This window comes from Ailuropoda melanoleuca, chromosome 12 (genome assembly GCF_002007445.2).
Source record: "Ailuropoda melanoleuca isolate Jingjing chromosome 12, ASM200744v2, whole genome shotgun sequence".
In the NCBI taxonomy this organism is placed as follows: Eukaryota; Metazoa; Chordata; class Mammalia; order Carnivora; family Ursidae; genus Ailuropoda; species Ailuropoda melanoleuca.
This window is the reverse complement of record NC_048229.1, coordinates 1,551,959-1,570,109: the sequence shown is the minus strand read 5'-3', so window position 1 is coordinate 1,570,109 and position 18,151 is coordinate 1,551,959. Positions and strand designations below refer to the sequence as shown.

At 55.3% G+C, this 18,151-nt stretch overlaps 1 protein-coding gene across 2 annotated transcripts in view; it reads right to left on the bottom strand.

The window, feature by feature from the left end:
- The window catches only part of RIMBP2 (RIMS binding protein 2), a 97,876-nt gene extending 80,073 nt beyond the window's left edge, over positions 1-17,803 (bottom strand). Inside the window, exons 1-3 of one of the 2 annotated variants that reach the window (XM_034638498.1) lie at positions 17,751-17,803; positions 14,926-15,015; positions 8,923-9,045 (exon numbers count right to left, since the gene is read on the bottom strand). In XM_034638498.1, the coding sequence (XP_034494389.1) occupies positions 8,923-9,045; positions 14,926-15,015; positions 17,751-17,768 (231 nt within the window). In that variant the 5' untranslated portion in view covers positions 17,769-17,803. The remainder of the gene's footprint in view (positions 1-8,922; positions 9,046-14,925; positions 15,016-17,750) is intronic. The other variant, XM_034638497.1, reaches the window with a different exon arrangement.
- Between the last annotated feature and the right edge of the window lie 348 nt (positions 17,804-18,151).

Sequence of the window (18,151 nt, the reverse complement as noted above, 5' to 3'; positions counted from 1 at the left end):
GGCACGTGCCCTGTTCCAGAGGAATGTTTCACGTCTGAGAAGTACTAAAAATTACGCACCACAGCCAGAAACGTCTGTCTGAAATGCTCTGCCTGGGCCGGATTTATTTTTAAAGTGGTGATATTTATAGCTGGATGTCGACATCCACACCAGCATTTCAGCGGCCGCAAATGAGGCCACTTCCCGGGTACGCTCGCACGTTAGACAGAGGGCACACGTGCATTCTCCTCTCGATGTTAGAGCAAAGGGGGGTGTGTCTCCTGCTTCCGATCCCGCCCTGTCTGAGCGAAGAAATTCAGGAGAAAATAACCTCCCTTGATAGGAGCTACCGGTGACACGTTTAATGCCGCATTTGTGGGCTTCGGTATGCACGGTGGCAACGGCAAAGCCTTCCACGCAGCATCTGGTGGAAGGAGCCCCGGCCCTGACTGAGCTCATGTCTTCCAACGTGAGGAAGACGAGGCATTTCCAGGTGTTTGCTTGTCTTCTGTGTCCTGTGACTTCCTGTCCATCTATGCAAGCCAGATTCATTCATGACGAGAACCGGCAAGCAAATGGAGCCGTGTGCATTCTGAAAGCAGAAACACAGCTTTGCCAGAGTCTTAGTTTCTCATGCTGCAAAAAATTAGGAAGCAGGGAGCCCCTTTGACAATATCTGGGAGGTTCCCTGACTCCTGATTTGTCCGTAGTCCCGTGGACTGGCCCTGGCTCCCCACCGGCCCCCAGTGGAGGTGGAGGCCCAGGGATGGGGCGCTCAGCCTGTGTGGTCAGTCCGACCCCTTCTCCTGGAGCCGGGTGGGCCCAGGCGGTGGCAGGGTAGAGGGTATGGTCAGCCAGACAGGGTTCACGGGCCGTTCCTGCCCTTCCTGGGCCCCAGCATGCTCATCTGTGAAAAGGAGGAAGAAGCCCGCCTTTCCAAGGTTGTCACGAGGACCAGAGGAAATACTAGATTCAAGGAGAGCTGCCCAGAGTTATGTTTAATGCAATTATTGGTGAGTTCCAAGTGTGCCATCTTATTATCTGTTTTCCGTGTTTTCTGTCCTTCTCGTTGTTCTAGCTCCCCTTGCCTGCCTTCTTTTGCATTGTCTGAAGGGTTTTTAGCATTTCCTTTTCGTGTATCTACTGAATGTTAGGCTATAAATTTTCATCTAATTTTTAGTGGTTGCCCCAGGGATCTCAATACACGTGTTTAAATTTAAATAATCTACTCAGAATTGTAGTTTGCCTCTCCAAGCGCAATGTAGAAACATGAGCACAGCTCAGTGTCTTCACTTTGCTCCTTATGTAGTGGTTGGCGTGGGTACGATTACACGCATACGCACCGAAAACCACGGGGAAGCGCTCAGTGATGAGAGTCTTGGCGTGGGTACGATTACACGCATACGCACCAAAAACCACGGGGAAGCGCTCAGTGATGAGAGTCTTGATTCACAAACAGATGAGCTCTGGGGAGGTGACCGTGAGTGGAGGTTTTGGCGATGAGTAGGAGCTGGTTAGAAGCGGGATGAGCAGGGCATTCTATGCGGAGGGGATTGTATGTGCAAAGGTCCTGTGGTAGTAGGGACCGAGGCTGGTGCCAGGGTGAAGGAAGGCTGGTGTGACTAGGGACAGGAATGGGATGGCCAGGACGAGGGAGAAGGAATTGCATGCCTCTGGATGCAGCAGCTGGGTGGGCGGGGAAACGGGGAAGCAATGAGACTCGGTTTTTATTTCAGGGACGGTGGGCTTGGGCTGAAATGTGGTTAACTTCCTGGACACGTGCTTTCGTGTCTCCAAACATCGTTACAGAACACTTATTCCATGCCAGATGCTTGGATGCTTGCAATAGAATAATGAACAACTGAAAGATTATTTTTGCTCCTGTGAAGCTTACATTCTGGGGGGTGGGGGGATGCAGGAAATAAGCCAGCTATCTAGCAAATGAATGAGAGTTTCGGGGACCGATAAAGGATGATGGAGAGGCAGGGGGTGTGCAAAGGGAGAAGGACATAGTAGACACTCCACTCAAGCTGGTGAGGGAGGTGACATTGGGCCGAGACCCCCATGATGACAAGGAGCCTGTCAAGGAAAGTATTGGGGAGAGCTCAGCGAGGCAGGAGCCCACTTGGTGTGTGCGTCTATGGTGCAGGGGTGCATAGGAGGGTTTGGTAAGAGGTGCGGTAAAGGGACAGGCCTGGAGCAGTGGACACAGTCCCCCGCCCCCAGGATGACAGGTGGAAGCCCTCACGGGGGCACACGTTTTGGCCACTAGGCGTGGTCCTGAGTTATTTGTCAGCGGCCGCAGGCTTACCCAAAGTACACACTGTGCTTGTGTCTCCCAGCGAGGAGAGCGCTGCGTGCAACGTGCAGGGCACGTCCTGGGGGCTCTACGTGTCTGCGTGGACTCCTGCAGTGAGCCCCCAGGGGAGGGTGCACACGCACCACGTGGGAATACACAGCCTGGGACCCACAAAGCCTGTCTCGGAGCACCGTACCCAGGCGTCTGCTCCCCACCGCGCACCGGCCTCCCAAAAGTCTCTTAACCTGGCAGAGGGCCTCCGTCCCACCGCTGTTTTTTCATTTTCCCGACGACCGTGAGGTTGAACGCCTGACATTCAGCAGCTCGGGTTTCCGATGGGCTGGCTCGGCACCCGGCAGAGAATGGCAACTCGACAGCCCTGCCCCAGGGAGACAGTTGCCAACAGCACGGGGAGGGGGTGAGGGTCTGAGTCTCCGAACGGGACCCAGTCCCACCTTCAGCCGGATGCAGAACAGGATGCGTGTGTGTCCCCCAGCGCCAGCCAGCGACCCGCGGGCGCTCAGCCTCTTGCACAGTCTCTCCCCGCAGAGGTGGAGGCAGCCAGAGAACCTCTCAGAGCAGCAAATTTCCTGTTTCTGGCTGGGATCTGAACAGGGAGATCACGCTATCGCTGCTTGGACCGGGCCCATCAAAGGTTTGCTGGAGACGAGCCCTTCGTATTATTCTCATGTTGCAGAAACCCCTGGAGGACGTTCCTGGAGCCTGAGTATCAGAACATAGAAAACGAACGGCAGCGGGTGGGTCTGCATTTGGCGGCACAGGGCTGAATCTCCGTGCAGGTACCAGGGAAGGGAGGGGCACAGGGAAGGAGCCGCAGATAGAGGAAGATTAATTGTTCCTGGGAGAGTGATTTATTAATCCCAGATAAGCAGTTGCTCATTAACACAAAATAAGCCTTAGATTATCTACATTTAAATGGACTAATCTGATGATTATGAGAACAAAACCTGGTCCTGGACTTTTTTTCCCCCTTTTCCTTTGAATCACAAAATATAATGCGCTAAGTTTAATTAATCGAGAACGTTTCTATGTACTGAGGTCAGACTTCCAGGCCCCGCACAAGGTGCAGTGCGTTCCGGTCCTGTTGCTGGAAGGGAGACTGACGGGTTTGCCTGTAGCCTGCCGCTGGCCTTGCGCATGACGGACCAAGAGTTCTCAGGAATCTCAAGCAACAGGATGGCCCCAGACAATCCACGCAACACCCAGCCTCACTCCACAGTCTTGCTGGAGAGGCCTGTGATCAGGTGTGGGCTTCCCTTGTGGCCAGGTCTCACTCCATCCCATCTGCAGGGCCCTCTTTCCAGGCAAGGTCACACTCACAGGCTCTGAGTGGACGCGAATGTGGGGGATGCTGTTCACCCCACCACGGCCATCCAGCAGCTTCCCTCCACGGCCACGGCCCCATCCCCAGGAGCTGCCCCCAGGTCGCCAGGAGACGGTGGCCACACCTGCTAGCCCCTGTCTGCTTCACGGCCTCCGTCCGCTGCATCCAGGCTGAGCTTTTTGGGGCGGGTCACTCTCCCACGCCAGGGCTCGCGTCCCATCTTCAACTACAGACGGACGTCTGTTCCATCTGACAAACAGCACTGCCTTCCGGGCCCAGAGTAAGAAGACAGAGAAGACAGAGGCAGCTGTGCTTGGAGGGATGTGGTGACCGAGACGTCGCAAATGACTCTTCTTTCCACGGAGCTGGTCTGACACTTGGGATCTAGGACGCCCTGAGCCCCGGACAGCAGGAGGTCCGTGTGGCAGGCACTCAGGCCTTCTTGCAGAATCCTTGAGTCCAAGACGCTGGAGGAGAAGACTGTCCAGCTTGCTCTGGGTAGATACCTGTGCCAGGACCGCTGGGCGCCGAGCCACGGAGGCTGGCATGGGGCCACGCGCATGCTGGGAACTGTGAACGTGCCAGTGTTTCGTCCTCATGGAGACGCTCCGTCCGTCTGTGCCAGAGGGGGGCGGCCCCTGATTTGCAGCTGTGTGTGTGCAGAACACTTGCACCCCAGGAGAGGCAATCCTCCCTGACAAGCATCCTCGACCGCAGGCCCTCACCTGCCCGGTTATTCCCCGCAACGCAGAGCACCTCGGCAATGGCAGGCCTCTCGCTGGCTTGCCCTGAATTCACTCAGTTACTAATCTACTCCGTTGATGGATATTTGCCGCATGGACACCATACGCCAGATTTTGTCCTAGACACCGGAACAGTCTGTCTCCAGGAGGTTACATTTGGTAGGGAAAACAATACGTGAGTGAGCAAACAAGCAAGATGGGTATTTCTGAAGAGAATGGAGTCGGGCACTGCGGTGGGGACGGGCAGGATGGTGGTTCCTGTAGATGAGAGGGTCGGGAGAGGTATCGCCAAGGAAGTGACACGAGACCAAGACGGAGACAAACAGCATTCCAACCCACAAGTGCAAAGGTCCTGGGGTGGAAACAGGTGCTGTATGTTCCAGAAAGAGAAGGCCGGCATGGCTAGGCACAGGGTGAGTGGGGGGCCCTGTGGTAAGAGCAGATTTTAATCTCTGCGCAATAAGAAGCAATTGCTAAGCATAAGTAACTATTTTATTTTACCAACGTGGCTGTGGCCACAGTGTGGTGAACGGGGTCTAGGGGATAATTCAGGTAGGGCACATCGGAAGGCCTCTGTAAAGCCGAGCAGCTATTGTGAGCAGGTCGCTCGTAAGTGGCTAGTTCCACTGGTCGGACTTAAGAGTATCCTGTGCCCGTCATTCAGCCCACATTTATTACGGGGCTTCTTTATGCCTGCATGAGCACTGGGCGTATATTGATATGCAGAAAAGATATGGGGCCTGCCCACAGGGCAATTGTTATCTCCTGGAGGGTGACTGGGGCAAAAGCAATCAGACAACAGGCACAGCAAGTGCAAAGGCCCTGGGGTGGATGGAGCATGCCCGTGGGAAGGAAGGAGCCCTCAAGACCTGACCTTTCCTGGCTCCTATCCTCCTGCTTCCTAATTCTGCAACTCAGGCCCAACACTGTTCTTCAGACATGTTGGGCACCCACCCCGTCTCAGGCTTTGTGGCTGCTCTGCACGCTCCTTGCACCCCTGCACCCAGGTCCCCACCCAGACGTCACACCGTGAGGCCTTCCCCAAGCACTGCGTCTGTCCCTGTACTTGTCACCACCTGCCATGTGCATTATTAACTTGGTGTGACTCGAGGGCGTGGGCTCACTTTTGTCCAGCACCTGCAGCGTTTGGTGCATAGTAGGTGTTCGTTAAATACCGTCAAAGGAACGAGGGTGTCCTTGCCACGGGTTCCACTAGGTCTCTCACAGGCCGATGGCAGCAGCCCTGAGAGGCATCCGAGGCCCCTGGAAACCCACGTCCTCCTCGAATCAGCATTCGGGTCACACTCTCCCAGCTGTTCCAGCGCTGAGTTAACCTGGCAGCCCCTGACATGGGGGAAAGGCCTCCGGAAGAACCGTGTGCTGGTGGACTAGTGACTCGCACGACACACTCAGACCATCGGGGAAAAGTCACACGGCGTGTTGAGCTACACTGAACTCTCAGTACGACAACGACACGCACAGACTGATACTCGGAAACAAAAACGCCAACACACGAACGTGACCAATGCACTAATTATCAGTTGGGACGGACTCGGAACTCACGCGGGCGCGGCGCGGGACTATCCTCACACCTCATTAGCATAAAACGGCGTGCTGCGTTCGCGAGCGTCGTGCTCCCTCTGCCCCCCTTCACTCGGGGCTCGGAAGACGGCGTCGGCTACGAGGCCATGCCGGTGAGTCAGCTGTGACCGCCAGTCAGGCGACGAGACGCCGTGGTTGCCATCTGAGCAAACGAGCTGCACCTTCTCGATGAGCAGTGGGACGGTCTCCAGAACGGGGACGGAGGCGTGTTCCGCCCAGAGGAGCCCGTGGTCACAGCGCACCCCATCTCCCACACAAGGTGATCCTGACCCCCGACTCCCCAGTGCCGATGTCCTGCACCAGAGCAAAACCTCACGGCCGACCCTCGACGCCATCCGCGGCACCTCCCCAGCTGTCACGCCCCCGTCCTCTCGCTCTCCCCTGCACCCCCGTGGAAGCCGCCCTTCCCCATGTCCGGAGTGCGGCTCCTCATCGGTCTCCTGCTCCTCACGCCAGTCTCGGCATGGCCCCTGGAGTGACCCTTCACAAAGGGACGGCAGGTGCCGTTCATCGCCGGTCAACACTCCCGTAGCATCTGCAGCGAGCTGACCACACCGTGCGCCCCGACTCTCAGTCCCTGCCTAAGTCTATCCAGAGCTTGGCGAGGGACCCCACAGCCCCCGTGGGCCAGACACGATCTGCTACTGCGTCCCTGGCAACTTGCACGATGACGCGGTAATCAGGAGCTGGCGTAGTCTGCCAGAGAATGGAGCAACAAGGAACAAAGCCGGTTACCCTGCCAAAGCCATCACATACCAGCCAGTAGCTATGGGGGCGGGGGGCAGAGGGCGGGAGCCCAGAGAGGCCCGCACAGGGGTGAGGCTTCGGGTGGTGAGGGACTGGTCCCGTAGAGGCTTGGGGGCAGCACTGGGATCCAATCTCTGTTGGAACGGTGCTGTTCTGGCTGCCACGTTCAATGTGACAGGCAGTTTAGGACAGCAGGAGGGGCCTGGAGACCCAGAGAGGCAAGTGCTAGAACCCCAGGCCCTCATGGCTGCCCCATGTCCCTGTGGGGCCCTCACAGGCACTGACTTCTACTGATGGAGATGGCAGTGACCCTGATAGCTGCCCACCTAGTGCCACCCTTAGAAGCGGGGCCCCGTGCTGTGGCCTCACGGGACGTGCCCATCCAGACCCCACATGCCACCCCCAGACCACGGTTTAGCTTCTCCACCTTGTAATTCCCTGTCCCAAAGTCCCCAAGCCCACGCCCTGCACAGGCCTCCTCCCCAGGCTGCCCCCCAAGGACAAACGACACCCTGGGGTGTTTGCCTCTAGACGGGGGGACAGCCAGAGAGGGGGCCATCAGCAGGTACGAGGGACTGAACCTGGGCTTGAACCCAGGACGTCTACCGTATGCAAGGCCCCTGCTGAGGTTCAACCCTGGAGCCAGACGGGAAGAGCAGTGGGCTCCACACTGCTGGTCAAGGTACATGGCCCCCCACCCACTCCAGGTAGGAGGAGAGACTGGCCCAGCTCAGGGACTTGGTTTGCACCGATAGGAATTCACACCACCGCCCACAGACAGGATCAGTGTGATTGCTCACCTCCTTCCAGTCGTCTCGGGTGGGGCAGGCTGAATACCACCCCCCACAGACGCCCACCTCCCGATCCCTGCAGCCTGTCATCGTGTCACCTCACCCTGCAGGTGTGGTTAAATAAGGGCGTTGGGGGACACTCTCCGGCGGGCCCCGCGTAACCACAGCATTCTTGTATGCAGGAGGCTGAGACGAGCGAAGACGCCACGTCTCCGGCTTTGCAGGTGGAGCCAGGGGCTGCGTGCAGCCTTAGAAGGTGGAAAAGACACGGAACAGAGCCCACGCACAGCCCTAGACAGGAGCACGCCGCACACGCCCTGATGTCAGCCGCCTGGCCCCGCTGTTTCAGGCGCGGCAATCCACGCAGTTGTCCAGCCCGGCCGCCACTGATTCACCCCCAACACCCATGCCGTCCCAAGCACGGAGGGCAGGGCTGGGTGGATGCACTTTGTGCCTTCAGAGAACTCAGGAGGTCGCCTGTGCACGGCGGAAATGCGTGATTATGTGGTAGGACCTCATCTCCGTCGGGCGCTGTTCTAAATCTAGAGCCAGTGGCGGACCGCAGAGCGGTCAGAGCCAGCCCGGGCCTTGCCTTCAGGGAAGTCGAGGCAGGCACGTACAGAGCAGGGATTTCGGAAAACTCACAAGAGTGTGTCATCAACACACAAATTCCAGAACGTTCCATCAGCCCAAAAGAAAAGCAGTCGCTCCCCATTCCCACCTCACCCTAGTCCCCGCCAGCCGCGAATCTGCCCCTCCGAGAGCCAACAGTTTCCCCCCCCGATGGGAAGACGGTCCCTTCTTGACGAGGGAGGGTGGTGGCTACTGTGCTCAGACCCTGTCGGTCCCACACGGAAGGACCAGAGGGGATGAATAATTTAGTCTCCCATGTTTAAAAAATAATTCTACCCAATGAGAACTCATTCAGCTTAACTCTGCGCCATCAGCAGCAAATCAAGCCCCCATTAAATATTGACGGGGATCCCAGCTCCTCAGAAATGCACAAAGGGCCTCCGGCTCCCTGCACCCTGACAACGCAGCCCTCTGACTAAGCTGTCTTTATAACAAAGGTGAGGGACAGCTGAACAGTCACGTGGCTCGAGAAGCCCACGCAGAAGCCCCGGGTCCTCAACGTGAGGACGCTCGGTTCCCACTCCAAGCCCCGTCCGCCGTCTCTCCTCAGCTGTGTTTAGCATCCTAAGAAATGGGAATGCATAACTGGTTTCACAGGACCGTTTCCAGAAACATTCGAATTTTGTTATTTATTGCTTTTGATACCATCCAAAGGGTGAAAACAGCCCTGAGGGCCCTGAATTGGGGCAACAGCATCAAACAGTTTTATTCCGTCTCCGCTTTGCGGTCCCACGCCCCCATCCCATGCTGGCCCTCAGGGACGCGGAGGCATCCCCGTCCTACCTTCAGGACCTGTTCTAGGTTCTCCAGCTTGGCTTGAAGCTGATGCTTCTCCTTAACGGCCAAATCGCGTTCTCTGGTCACTACGGCGAGCACGTGGTACAGCCGAGCACGCTCTGCTCTCACCTACAGGGAGCAAAGGCGGAGAGAGGGGCTGTTGACGGCACGCACGGCAGCAGCAGGGCGTCTGCCCCCAGCAGGTATCTACCACTTCCTCCTCGAGGTCTGTGGGGACCTTCCCCTCCCTCATCCTGGATCGTGGACTCCGTGGTGGGTCCAATCCCACCGGCGTGAATGCGTGTGACCAATAAGCACACAGCACCCCCACCTCCTCCCCCTCCCCCATCACAGCAACAGCGACTGGCTCGGGAATGGGACTGTGACCCGGGCCTATCAGCGCAATCCCATCCCCTGGATATAGTGATTGGTGGGGAGGGACCCAAGACCCAGTGGCATCCATGGAGAATGAGATACTAGACTGGTAGAGAAGCCTGGGAAGAGACTTCCTCTTTCGTCCACTGGACTTGAAAAGTTGAGGACACAAGGCTGCAGCTGGAGCCATTGTGAGGGGATAAGCCATCTGAGAACAGAGCCAACAAGACGGACGTAGAATCAAAAGAAGCAGGGGGAGAAGCAGGATCCTGAGGACATAATTTGAGCACCTAGATCAAGCTATGCCTGAAGCTAATCTTTTCCTTTCCAGTCACGCAGTCCAATAAATTCCCTCTGTTTGCCTACAGCAATCTGAATCATTTCCTGTCCCTTTGAACGGAGAATCCTAACACATACGAGTGCTACCCAAATTGCCCAGAATACTAATCCTTTTCTCTAAAAATTCCACTTTTGTCTTAAAAGTGGATAAAAACGGCAACAAGGCTCTGTGTGCTTTAGGATGATGGATGCCCTAATAACCTCAGAAACCGTGTGCACTCTCAGGCCACAGCTCCCGGGACCAGGTTTTGAACTTGGGTGGGAGGCGCCGCTAACTCTCCATCTCTCTCCTACGGCTTCTTTGAAAGCAGGGAGGACATGCGACAGATGAGGGAAGATACCTCGGTTCCTCCCCCACGCGTTTTCGCTGTGCGGCGTATTTGAGCCCAACCACAGGCTTTTAATTTCTTCCCTCCTCCCAGATGTTCCAACGTGAATCACGGCTTCAATCGCAGACTACCCCGGAGTCATTTGTCAGCTCCAAAAGGGGCCCTTTCTGTTCCCGGCACTCCGTGTACAGAGTACGAGTTCAACCTGGACAATTTCACTTGGCGCTCCTGAATGGCACGGGGTTACGGGGAGGCTGTTATTAAGGGGTCAGAGAGAGGTCTGATTCACGGGAGTATTTGAACGCCGCTCCGCTCCAGGGTGACGCGTCAGGCAGCGAGCTTGGAAAAAAATTCAAATGCTGCAGGTGAAAAAGCCATGGTCTATGTGAACTCACACCTGAACCGCAACACTAGGGCACAGGCTCGCCGGAAGCCACCACTTCCCATGTTCTCACTCGTCAAGAGCATCGTCCAGGGCTCCACGGTCAGCCTCCCGCAGCAGCCACCATGCACCCCGACGTGAATCAGGGCTGGCCTCCCTCTGATCAAAACCTCCTGTGGCTGCCACGAAATTAGAACTGGGTCCAGACTCCTGCACGCTTCTGCAGCCTGTGGCCCTCCAGCTGTCCCATCTGACCTGCTGTCCCCGTACCAGCACTCACATGCTCAGACCGCCCTGGTCCTCCCTTTAGCCCATAAACAAGCCAAACTCATTCCTACCCCAGGGCCTTTGCACATGCTGTCTGCACCACGGCAAGTACCTATCCACCCCCCTCCACCCACGATCCTGGCAGGTCTGGCTCCTCCTCATCATTTATGCCACCTCCTCCAACAGACCCTCCGACCGCACTCCAGGTGACGAAACCCTCCCCACTCGTCTGCCCCCAGTGCCCTCGCTGCTTGGCCGTGCTTTCTTTCCCACAGGCGCTTCTCACTATCCGGAATATCTCACTATCTGTGTAGCTGTTTACATTTCCCTGCAGTTGCTTCTCATTAGAGTTGAAGTCCCATTTGGATGGGACTTGTCCTTGTGACCCAGTTCTCTGTCCCCGGAGCCTGGAAGAGAGCCTGGCGCAGTCAGTGCTCCAGGAATGGAAAGGCGCTGGGGGAGGGTGGGCACATGCCAGGTGGCTGTGTTCCTGGCTAGATGGATTTTGCTGGTCCCTCCAGGTCTACTGTCCACCCATGCCCATCATGCACCAGGCCTCAGGAGGCCAGTCTCCCAGACCATCCGGTTCCTGATAAGGTTTGACCAGGGGAAGGCACCAGCAGGAAAGCAGGGGCTGGAGAATGGACAGGTTGGTGTTTGCGCCCTCGCCAGCAACCTGCAGGGGTGGCGTGTGCACAGAAGAGCTCTCTCGGCAGGCCCAGAGCTGCCGTCGCCGGAATGGCCTTCTGGCAGGGCTGGCTGTTGGCGGGCAACTGGGAGTTAGGATTGCAGTCCAATCCCTATTCCCGATTCCCTAATGGATGGGAGGGCCTCCCTGTGTCCAGACTCTTTGTGCAAAGCAAGCAGCTTCCGCTGACCACTTGCTCTCCTTCAGGGAGGTGGGGATTTGGGACGTGCTAGGGAGAGTACGACAGCCCCATCAACACCCTGGGGCTCCGGAGGGCTTCCTGTGACAACCCTTCACGCAAGCGGCAATGCCTGGTGCTGCCGGAACTGAGCTCGTCCCAGGGACTCCTACGGGAGGCTCTGGAGGCCAGCCACCCCTGGATCTTCCTTTCCCTCTGCTGACTGTACTTTGTGTCCTTCCCTCATGATGAATCGTAGCCATGAGCGTGCCTGTGCACTGAGCCCTGCGAGTCTTCCCAGCGAATCATGGCGCCTGGGTGGTCTTGGGGACCCCGACACAGTGTCCTCCCCCCACAGCCACAGGTCCACCCGGGCAGCCTCTCCCTGCGCCCTCTCCCCGTGGCCCCACCTGCCACTGCCCCCCCTGCCACCACCCCGCTGGAAGGGGCCCACTATTTCCTCCTGGGCCTCTGGTAGATTAAATCTAGAAAGACAGCAATCCTCCAGCATCAGAGAAGCAAAGTGCACCGAAGTAAGGTGTTTCCCAGAAGCAGCCTCAGGCTCTTGTTTTGTCGGGGGGCCTGTCCTCCCCAAGGACAGTCTTGAGAGAACTGCTGTTTCCCCATGCTTTCCCTCTCCCTCAGTCCCTATCTATCTCTATCCCATCCTGTCCCCAACTTATCCTGTCCCGTCCCCACCCCATCCCATCCCTGCCCCCATCTCTCTCTCTCAGACAGCCCACCCATGCGCACGAAGAAACACTGAGCAGAGGGGCAGGGCAGAGCTGCACGGCCCTGCCAGTCTCCCTGCTTCTCTCTGAAAGCCCTGCTATTCCTGTCTGCGCTGGTGAGTCACTGGGCGCCTGCACACACTTCTGCAAAGCTGAAAGGAATACAAGCTCCTGTCTTTGCCGCACAGCCTTGTTTAAAAGGCCAAGGCAGAGAGGCAGCATGGGAAGAAGTTTCAAACCTTAAGTGAAAACACACTGGGGTCTGTAAGGATCCTATGGGAGCATCGTTGCCCATCGGCACGGCCCTGCAGCAGGTCCAGGAGAGGAGACCTCACCCAGGGGGTGATGCCCTCACCCAAGGGGTGACGCCCAAGAGCTCTAACCCTTTGCCGACCAGCAACGGCCAGGCTAGATGCCCCCGGCAGGACCATCGCCCCTGCTTCTGCCCCGTCTCTGTGCCCTCACAAAGCTGCGATCACCACTCCAGGCACAGAAGCCCAGCCTGGGAGCAGACAGAAGTGCACATGGGGTGAGCAGAAGAGAGAAAACCGTCCCAGGTTCAACGGGTCCTACAGCCAGCTCCCACCAGCCCTATTCTCAGCCTGTATCTGCCACCTGAAACTCCACCATGACTTTACATGTCTGTTCCTGTTTAAATAAAAATAGTCCCGGGCAGAGGGAGTCACTAAGCCTCATGATGTGTTCATGCCCCAGTGAGGCTGAGTTTATCAGAGCCTTTACCGAGAGCAGATCTGGAAAGAAAGAACACAGAGAGAGTGGGGGCTGGTGCGATGGGGGGAAAGGGACTGCATGGAGGGCTGGGATGCACTGAGCACACAGCTCTTTAGAAAATAGTGTAAAATACACATCGCATAACACTGAACCCCCTTAACCATTTTAAAACATAAGTTCAGTGCCATGAAACACATTCCCACTGCTGTGCGGCCGTCACCTCCGACCATCTCCAGAATTCTTTTCGTCCTCCCCGAACTGAGACTCTGCCCCCATTAAACACTAACCCTCCCGTCCCAGCCCTTGGCTGTCACCATTCTACTCTCTGTCCCTGAGGATCTCCATCCCTGAATCTCCAGGGACCTAAGTGCAATCACACAGTATCTGTCTTTTGGGACTGGCTTGTGTCACTGAGCATGGTGCCCTCAGGCTTCAGCCACGTGGTAGCAAGTGTCGGAATGTCCTTTCCAAGGCTGGATAGCATCCCATCGTCAATACGGACCATGGTTTCTCTACTTAGCCGCCCCTTTCGGCCAGTGTGAATGCTGCGGCTCAGAACACTGGCATCAACTATCTCTTCAAGACCCCGCTTTCCATTCTGTTGGCTATAAACCCAGAAAGAAAGTACTGGATCATACGGCCGCTCTCTTTTTAATTGTTTAAGGAGCCACCATCCTGTTTTCCATGGCAGCTGCACCATTTCCATTCCCACCAACAGTGCACGAGGGTTCCATTTCTCCACATCCTTGCTAACACTTGTTATTTTCTGAAAAGCACATCTTTTAAAAAAAAATTCGCCAACTGGAAGGCAGAAAAATAAGTATCAAATCAAGAAAGCTCTAATTTTTGTATGAATCGTTAGAACTCAGTTATTCTTTGAAATATGCGTTAGTGCAGCTGTGAAATTAGCAACCGCAAGCTACGAGTCAGTCATCAACCAGTACTCTCTGAGCACCTACTACGCGGGCTGTTGTGGGTGCTGGGGATACACTGACGAATATGACATCAAAGGCTTCTGCTCCCTGGGAGCCGGCATTCTCCCAGCGAGCAGACAGACAGACACATAAATGAAGATGCGTGATAGACCACGTGATCAGAGATACAAGAAAACAAAACCAGTGAGGTCACAGAGACCAGAGGAGGAGCGAGGGATGGGCACAGAGTGTGCAGCAACAGACAGTCCTGCTGACAAGGTAAGTCTTCGGAACGTCTGCCAAGAAGCCGGCATGTCTTTGAAGATGAGAGGGTAGGATTCTAAGCAGAGAAAATTACTGAGTGCTGAGACAAGCTTGGTGGACTGAGGAACGAAAAGGTCAGAGTGGCCAGAACTTCATGAGTCAAAGGCGGAGAGGCAGTTCAGGTTGAACAAGATGGTGCCGTGGGGAGGAGGGGCATCTTCATGCACGGGAGGCATTGGAAGGTTGCTCCGAGGAGCACCGTCAGCTGGTCGTATCGCTAGAGCACTTCAGCTGCTGCCAGAAAATGACCCAGGATGACAAGAAGGGAGGCGGGCCAATTAGGGGATGTTTTCGGGCCTGGGGCAGGAGAAAGTGGTGGCCTGGAGGGGGTGACAGACATGGAGACGGGAAGGGAAGGTCTGATGTGGCTTGCTGGTTGACCAGCCGGCAACCTGGTCTGCAGGTGTGAGGTCAGGGAAGCATCCAGGCGGCTCCTAGCACCTTGCCCTGGGCAGTTGGGTGGACGGCAGTGCCATGGACCGGGCTGATAAAAACTGGGGGGTGACTGGTATGGGTGGTTTGCTCTGGTCTTGTTGTTAAGGATATGATCCCAACAGACTTCCAACTGGAGATCACCAGCAGACACCGAACAAGACACCGCTGAGTGGTCTGTGTGGGCCTCACATGAGGGAACAGAAGAGGCATGACCCAGGAACTGGCCGCCCGAGCGCTGGGTGGCTTTGTGTGATGCCCTCCGCCCCTGCCCCCTCCTCCCCGAGGCCCCCTCCCTGCCACCCCACCTCCAGTTACCTTGTCAGGCTGCCAGGCCCTTGCAGGAAGGCCTGCATCATGCGGTCTCAAGCGGTACTCCCCCTGGGCGGCATCCTTCAGTTCATTTTCCTAGGACAGAAGGAAAGGGCTTCGTGAGGTGACCCCCCCAACTTCAGGGATGTGGCAGGGCATGGTGGCTAAGAGTTCTGGTTTGGGAGGTAGGCCCCGGGTTGGGGGTGATCCTGCAATCCACAAGCCATGGGATGTGGGACCGACTTCTGTCTTCCTCCTGAGCCACGAGTGTCTTCCTCTATAAAACAGGAGTAACTGTGCTCCGCGATGACGTTGTAAGAGTATCATAAAGTAATATGTATTAAGTACACCGTGAGGTTCCAGCAGATAAATCACCCGCAACGTGTGGCGTGTTTACCTGCACTACACGTCGGTATCCTAACGAGTAACGAGGCAATCCTGTGAAGTCGAGCTTTGACCTGACCCTTTCCTCACTGTTCCAAACACATGGCCATAATAACACCAGAGAAGATTTTAAAGGGTTCGTCCTGCTCAGAAATGAGGTAAAAATCTCTGAGGACTATGAATGGCTGGAGAACCAATGGTGAGCGGAACTCCAGGAACTCCCAGATTCTCCAACCAGACATAGGCACAGAATTGGGGGTCAAGGTTTGGTTTCATTTGGTTTGGTTTTTCAGTATGTGTGGGACTCAAAGTTCCTGCAAGAGGCAAGAGACCCAAGCAGAGCTCACTGCTTGACCCGAGGCTGGTCCAGCCCCCAGCCACCAAAGAAAGCTGAAAGTAATCGACGTCTGCCCAGAATTCTAGCCTATGCAAGGTAATGCACCTGGGGAGGCAGAGAGAGCGGCCCACTGGCTCAGTGTCTGTGCTGTGTTATGCCCTAATATCACCGAGTATGGGAACTGGGCTACCAGTAATAAAATCTAGTTCAAGACTGGGAGGGGGGGGCATTCAGGGTGTGCTGTAGTAACTACGAAGAGGTCAAACAGGGGGTGGGGGTGAGCACAGAAAGAGAGAGAAATTTGGGGTAAAATCCGCCATTAAAGAAAAGTCTGAAAATAAAAATTCCAAAACACAATTAAAAAAAAAAAACACCTCACAGTACTAAACAGATCCAACAAAATCAATAATCAGGATGCATTCACTCCAGAGGAAATAAAAATAATAAAGCAATCTGAAAATGACTTCAATAAGTACCTTGAGGCTTCTCACAAAGGGGAAAGAAGGGAGGACATCCATCCAAAAAGAACAAGAAAGAGGCAATAGAGACAATGAACGGCCACAATGGGAGGTGACTGGTGACTCATCAGCCTCCAGCAGTCAGGTCTGCAATTTCCCTGCTTGCCCTGTCCTTCAGGTTTCTCCTCCAGTCACACCCTCAGTGAGTTAATATCCACGGGCCACCCACATCTTGAATTGAGCTAGTGACGCTCGTCTATCATACCTTGAGCACTCTGGTTTTATGCTCCATTCACCCTCCCAACAGGAAAGGGACAGACGGTCCTGGGGTTGCAGACACTTCCCCCAGGAAGAAGGCTCCTCCTGGCTATTCCCAGGGCCCATATGTCAGTCAACGTCCCTTCCTCTCCACCACCATCATCAGGAGCTCCTCCACTCTTTGGCACCTACCTCATTTCCATGGTGATAAAACACAAGGAACCAGCCTCCACACACCTTACCCATAGACCGTACTAGGGGTGCTTAGTTCTGGGAACCGTGATTCCTCGATCTATGGGAATGAACTTGACAATCACGCTGGTCTTGAGCAGGCTGTCTGACACCTCCACACTCTCTGTGGTCTAAGGATTTAGAAGTGCCACTACCTGACCGGATGGTGTGGAGATGCATTGTGGTAATTCTCAGACAACACTGACCTCACGATCGTGGCTCAAGCAGGTGCCCCTCCCTATTTTAGGCATCACCACATCTGCCTACATCTTCTCATCTTCCGCATTCCACCACCAAAGGACATCACCTCTCTTCGCACCTCACATAGAACAGTGGACTGCAGGAAAGGAACATCGGGAAGGGGAGCAGGGCTGGCTCTTTCACCCCATTTTCTGAGGGCTCTAGAAATGTTACATCCACTTGTTTTGTCTCTATTCCTTCTTAGTGATTAGTGATAAGGTCAGCTGCTTAACCTGATCAAATCAATCTTTCCAAGAAAAAGGCTCAGGACCTAAATCCTGTCCAGGATGCACTGATCCTCGGTGTCACCACACAAAGGGAAAGAGTCACCACTATCTCCTGTGGATGCCATTTCTCCAAATCGGTCCAAGCATGAATTGGCACTTTGGGTACCACTTACTATACTGGTCTCCCCTGCCCCACCCCACAAGAAGCCAACCACAGAAGGAGCTGCTGAAAACAAAATCATCCCCAAACTCTCCTCCACCCTACACTGAAATCATCACAAAACACCTGAGCAGGGTGCCACAGCACTTCACGCAATGATGCCGAAAGAAGCCCATTCATTGACAAAGACACCCAGCAAAGGTCCAAAGAAGAGAAAGGAGATGCCAGTTTGAGCCTGCAGAGACTGGGATTTACTCTCCACATTTTGGGTACCTCGCTTTATCCACACTTGCTGTTTACCCCCTGAGAAAGCCTAGAGGTGGCTGGGGGCGGGGAGCTATGGGACTGGTTGCAGAGTGGGGGGCGTTGTGGTCTTGTCCTGCGTACTACAGTTACTTCAGACTGTGCCCCTTGTCATACCAGGGGCACGATGCTGCTGACATGCATGTATTTGCAGTACTTAGGGGAAGATTCAGAAAATGCCTGCTGTTCATGCTTCTGATCCTATTAAGATGCTGAAAAGTGAGAAGACTTACCCGGGAAGCTCTCATCATTGACACTCTGCAGGACCAGAGCTGCCCACCCAGGGATGCTGTCCCCGCTCCAAATAAAGGGCTCCTTTCTGAATTAATCAGCACCACCAAGGAAATGCCACCAAGCAAAATACAGATCACCTTGTGTATTGGTCGCATGCTTGAGACCAGCAGGCCCCCAAAAGATGTGGGCTTGTGGTCGCAACACGACAAAATGAGAGTCTCCGAACAGGCGCGGGTGGCACAGCTATGACAATTCTCAGGAGAGGGAGGAGGAGGAGGACAGAGTAGATTTAATATAATCTGACACTCCTGTCTGAGTAGCAAGGCTTTCCGCAGCCCGGGGTAAGTGGCCAGCCATGCCAGCACCTCGATGCCAGGTGCACATGCACCGTTCCATGCCA